Raw genomic sequence first — 6,000 nt, 5'->3', positions numbered from 1 at the left:
TTCAAGGACATACTGGAGTGATCCCCCTTCCTGTCCGACAGCCCCTTAGCTGTTGAGGATGAAAGTCTCAGAACAGGAGAATATCAAACTGGAGTGGAGGAAAGTGATCCCATAGTTGGGACCTACCTTCCCAATAATGTCATGATATCCCCTCGCACTGAGGCTAGTGCTCTGGAAGCAGGTACCCCACTTATTAGGAAGAGACAGGAAATAGTGGGAGAGGAATTTAATTATTAGAAATATAGGTAGTGGAGTTTGTGATGACTGGTAGAATTGCATACAGTAAACTGCCTGTTGAGTACAAAGGTAATGGATCTCACAAGATGTCTAGGCAGTGCTGGGGTGGAGCTGATGATGTGGAACACATAAGTACCAATGACATATGGAAAAGTAGGAGAGGGGTCCCAGAGGCCACGTTTAGGCTGCTAGGTAAGAGATTAAAGTCCAGGATCTCCAGGGTAGCATTCTCGGAAGTGTTTCCAGTTCCGGGGGTAGGGGCAGTAAGGCAGGCAGAACTACAATGAGTGGATGTAGGGTGACCAGACAGCAAGTGTGAAAAATCAGGACAGGGGTGGGGGGTAATAGGAGCCCGTATAAGAAAAAGACCCAAAAATCGGGACTCTCTCTATAAAATTGGGACATCTGGTCACCCTAAGTGGATGAGATGGTGTAGGGAGGAGGGATTTAGGTTTATTAGGAACTGGGGAACCTTTGTGGAAGGAGTGGCCTATAAAGGATAAGCTTCATCTAAACCAAAGTAGAACCAGACTATTGGCATGTAAAATTAAAAAGGTTGTAGAGGATTTTTTAAACTAAGGACTGGGGGAAAGCCAACAGGTGTGGAGGAGCACACGGTTCAGACAGAGATGTACCTTAGGGATGAGTTTATTAAAGGCGGAACTCTATATCATAATAAAGAGGACAGGAAAGAAATTGATAAAATACAGATAAGAGCTAGTGAGGAACAGCCAAACTAAACCAGTGTTTCACAAATGCGGGAACCAGGCTCTTTTCTTGTGGCCAGAGCCTCCTAGGTGATGATGGGTGGGAAGTAACCCTCCCCTATGGCCAGGTCTGGTCCCTGTCCCCTTCTGGAGCTACAAACACTGTCAGAGTAGGTGGCCAACTTGAGTTCTCCACCTTCCTGGGGCCAGCGGGGCTCAGGCTTCAGCCCTGGCAGGCTCTGGTCATGCTCCATCGTTCAGCCACAGGGCCCCAGACTCACCCCTTGTACATTGCCCCCGGCCCCTGCTACCTCCTCCAGTCCCTATCCATGCACCAGGGCCCTAGGCTCCCCTCCCCCATCTCCCCTGCCCCCTCGGCCCCCAGCCACCTCCCCATCCAGGCTTAATTTGCCCCCCAGCTTGCCAGGGCTGAGTAAGTCTGCTGTGAAAAGTGATATTGAAGGAAAACATGCAAAGCACCTTATTTGTGTTTTTATTCTGTTTAGGTCCAGTAAAGAATAGAGACAGCTGTACATTATTTTTAATTGAGTCTGCAAAAAAACTCTGTATAAATAAATTAAAATGATTTGGACATGGATATGTGCATATTTATTGGTTTTTCCTAAAGTTAATTAAGTATTTTAGGAAAAACTGTCAGAGCAGCCACCAGAAAGAGTTGGTGGTTGCACTCTGAGGCCACCCAAAAATTTGTTGCGAGAACCCCTGAACTAAACAGTGGTCCCATTTAAATATAACATATGAAGGCAAGCAACCAAATATTGACAATGTGCATAAGTGCTAATATACAAATGTGACACGCCCGCCCTGGACAGCCTCGTTTAGGGAGGAAGAGGAGGCTGGCACCCGGTGAGAGAACTCCTCCTCTCCTTCTGAGCCGACAGGATCCCACAGAGCTGGTTCCTGAAACTCGGCACTGGGCGAGGTACCAAAGTCCAGATTGGGTGCTGCCCAATGAGACAGAGGTGCCATTCTCTCAGAAGCCAACTAATAGGAGCACCTAAAATGGGGCCCCGGAATTGGGGGAAACCCTCACTGGTTCCAAAAGGGCCATTGCATTGGCATAGGCTAGTGACCATTACGCCAAGCACTCAATGCCATTCCTGTGCCTGGGTCCACGGCTGGATAGGGATGACTGGAGGAGTAGCAGGGTCAACTCCTCAGATGACAGAGTACAACCCAACCTCCAATTCAGATGAGGAGGCCTCCCTCCGTTGACCATGGAGGCATGCTTCCCACCAGTGCCGGAGACTGGTGCTGAGGTGGGAAGCTTGTGGCATGGGCAGTTTCCCCTTCAATGGTACCGTGGAGCCTGAAACCAAACGGTAACAGGGGGCCACGTGCTCCCTCCTGCCTGCTGGCACTAATGCCATTGACTCCTATACTGCCAATGATCGACAGTGAAAGCAGGTCTCTGGCAGCAGCAAACGCCTCTTGCGTGGATGGCACCGCAATATCACTGGTACCATGTTGTTCCTCACAGGCCAACAGCTCGTCTGGTACTGGATTCAACAGTGCCTGTGTACGGGCCAGAGCCAAGGGTGCTGATTGCTGCGATATCGAGGCAGAGGAGTGGCCTGACTTAGGTCACACCCTACTCTGCTCCCCATTCCTGGCTCTTTTTGGCATTTGGGGAACATCCCCTCTTGGGCAACTGCTTCTTGTGCCGCTTCCTTGGCACTGGGGATGGCAAACAGTGCCAGAATTCTCATACAATAGGAGACATGCTCCTTACCGATGCAGAGGTACTCAGTGTAGAGTCCGACCAGCTCAGCTCAGAGGAAGGTCACAGTGCCGCCTCCATAAGCAAAAACTTTAGCTTGGCCTCCCGGTCCTTCTTCATACGTGGCTTAAAATCCCTGCAAATCTGGCAGTGGTCCCTTATGTAAGCCTCATCCAAGCACTTCAGGAAGCTGCAGTGTGGGTCACTCAGAAGCACGGCCTTGTTGAAGGAGGTACAGGGATGGAAGCCTGGTGACCGAAGCATGCCTCAGCACTGGAGGCAGACAAAACTCTGTTAATTAACAGAGAGATATATAAACTATACTGACTGAAAGAACTAAATATCTATTTAGAACTACTAACTATAACAATGGAGAAAAACAAAGACCACTGAGAAGCTTGCCGTAGCAAGGGAACAGTTCCAGCGACTGTCACGGGCAGTAAGAAGAAACTGATGGTTGTGGGGTGGGCTGGGCTGGGCTGGGCTTTTATACTGGCACTATGAATGCGCAGCACTAGATGGCATTCGAGCAGCCTTGACGAGTACCAATGAGGGAAAAATTTCCAGCGACTGTGTTTGGGGTGAGCACACACCTGTAGTGGAACGAACACTTCGAGCAAGTACTTTAAGAACAGAATCATTTTGATAAGTCTTACAAATATGGTTGCAGCATTGTATTCTGAATCCCTCAAGCACATTTCCCATGATGCCCATCACAGATGCTGGGAGAAGGGGCTTTTGGGAGATATCCCAATATAAGGCACTGTATTATAAAATGGAGTTAGGACCCCCAGCTCAACTAATGCAGCTGCAGTGCTTATGGGAAGTAACTTTTGTAGATGGAATCTGTTCAGCCAGACTGGATCTCAATGCCTCATCCAAGGGTTGCAATCAAAACATTTAAGACTGCTTGAAAAACTCAGGACTGCAGTTGAGTCCAGCCACTAGCTCTAAAAGGTCAAGCCAACATTCTGTTGCTGTATTTCTTCAGGCATAGGGACCTACAAGACAAAAGGGTGAGTTGTCCTCGCACCCCAAAGCTGTGGCTACAATAGTGTTTTTCCACAAATAAAAGCTTCCTACCACTGAAGATCAACCAGAGGGACTGCTTATATAAACAGGGCTCCAAGGGCCTACTGGCATTTTAAGTACTGTTGTTCAACCCTATTAAGTTACCAGTGGCCACCATGTCTATCTTAAAACTCCTATGGGCAGAGCTGAATTAGTTGTAGCAGTGGTGGGAAATTCTATGAGGAAAAAAGGTGTAAACAAAGCCTTTAAGAGGTAATTACTCAGCTCAAGGTTGAGGCACAGCTGAAGGGCAGCATGAAGAAACTTGAACACATTACTGCATATGCCATGCTATTTCTGTGGCTAGAGAACTTCATTCTACAGGGTGCCAATTTAGCATCAATAGCAAAACCAAATTGCACGGAAGCAGCAAGGTATTATTTATTTGTAAATATTTTAGCCAGACCCTTATAAAACATGTATACAGATTGTTTTGATGTACTGTTATGTAAGTGTTCTAAGCAACTGAAGTATTACATTGCTGTACAGTGACTCACCACCAGGTCAGGAAAAAATAATCTAGCCTTCATAACAAATAATTTGTTTTGGTTTTCCCCCCAGATTTTATAGTACGGCTCCCAGAAGGACAGTACATCAAAACCTTTGACAGATTTATATTCCTGAGTTTGAGTGCCATGTAATTAATCCTGTATAGCCCAGCAGGGGTATTTAGGTTTAATAATATCTTTATGATGCTTAAGGGAACTGCATACCTGGGATATAATTGTACTAGAGCCGTTAAGGGGCACTGTACTAGATATCTTCAGAGGTTTTTTTTCATATTCCAAATTTTTAGTCCTCAATTGTTGATATTTGCTCGCCCTTAAAATGCATATAGATGGGAGTCCCCCTCAATTTGAGATTTTGTATGTTTGTGTAAGTATCTTATGAAGGATCCAATATCAATATAAGTGAAATTGCTGTGGGGATTAATGACAATTTTGGATTTAAGCTATATAATATTTGGAAACTACAGTGATGGGTACTCTAAAAAAACTCAAGACATTAACATAATTCACGTGAAAAATAAGTTTATTAAAAAGTATGAATTACAAATTTATTTCTGAACTAAATTTAAAATAAATAATCTGTATTTAGCAAATCATAATTAATGAAAAAAATAGAACACTTTTCTCCCTTATAAAAAGGTGCAGAAATATAAGCTAGAACATGATAATTTTAAGCATACAAAGTGATTTACCCTCATTTTAGAATGTTTAACAAATGAATCTTTGTTTTCACAAGCACCTCAATTTAACTTACAAAAGATTTTACATAAAAGTAGCATCATAATGTACAAAAAATTAGTAAATTAGTAAGGAAAATATTACACCAATACTTCAATAATTTAGTCTGGATTATTAATAAAGCTGCTCTCCAATTACTCTTTTGCATGAGCTTCACCAAGTAATCGAATACCAAGACTGCCATATTTGTCTATGTGCACAACCAACAGACCTTCGAATCTGCCTGCTGACTTTGGCTTGAACTGGACTGGCAGGTTGATATAATGCTGGGATCTGTAAAAAGGAGATTAGTTAGTTATTAATGTCACTAATGCTACAAACCAAATCTTGCTAGGCATACAAATATTTTTCCAGTTTATTATGCTTTCTGAGAAGAGACCTGGAGATACCCTTGAGTTATCTTTTTTAAGTTCACACTACTGGTGTTAAGTGTTAGAAATATGAAGTTACGGCTGTCCTATCAGCCAGTCAAAATACTACAATACTTGGATAGCTACTGTTGCTGGCTTATCTGAAGAAAAACTGTTCTCTATCTCTGCTATATTATTGACAGTTTGGAAGCCTTATTAAAAAGTAATAATATTGCCTTTTAGTTTAGAAAGAATTTTGCAAACAAACTTCATATGTACATCAATTGATCACGAAAACAGAAAATTTAATTTAAAAGGCATCATGTAGAAGGAATTCACATAATTAGACATTTTGCATCATCATCAAGACCTGGTTTACTACATAACATAAGCAAAGCAATAGGGATCTTGAAAAAAAAAGAGGAATCAGAACTTGAATGTAGCAGTTTGATGTAAAACTCTTAAAAGATTAAATTCACCAAGTCACCATCTAGCAGTATAGACCATTCTTTACTCTCTTTTGAGTTTCATCTCTATCATCTGTGCAGTTTTCCCCCCTCATACACCCCCACAGCTGTCTGTGCTCTCATCCACTTAATCCTATGTCAGTCTAAACCCATTTCTTCCTTATTCTCACCTTTCACCTA

The 6,000-nt window shown here is 43.4% G+C and overlaps 1 protein-coding gene across 1 annotated transcript in view; it reads right to left on the bottom strand.

The window, feature by feature from the left end:
- Positions 1-4,892: 4,892 nt before the first annotated feature.
- CEP192 (centrosomal protein 192) overlaps positions 4,893-6,000 on the bottom strand; it is a 211,938-nt gene continuing 210,830 nt past the window's right edge. Inside the window, 1 exon segment of the mRNA XM_074943491.1 lies at positions 4,893-5,276. Within this exon segment, the coding sequence (XP_074799592.1) occupies positions 5,138-5,276 (139 nt within the window). The 3' untranslated portion in view covers positions 4,893-5,137.

This window comes from Natator depressus, chromosome 2 (genome assembly GCF_965152275.1).
Source record: "Natator depressus isolate rNatDep1 chromosome 2, rNatDep2.hap1, whole genome shotgun sequence".
Classification (NCBI taxonomy): Eukaryota; Metazoa; Chordata; order Testudines; family Cheloniidae; genus Natator; species Natator depressus.
The sequence above is the reverse complement of the archived record's forward strand: the minus strand, read 5'-3'. Positions and strand labels throughout refer to the sequence as shown.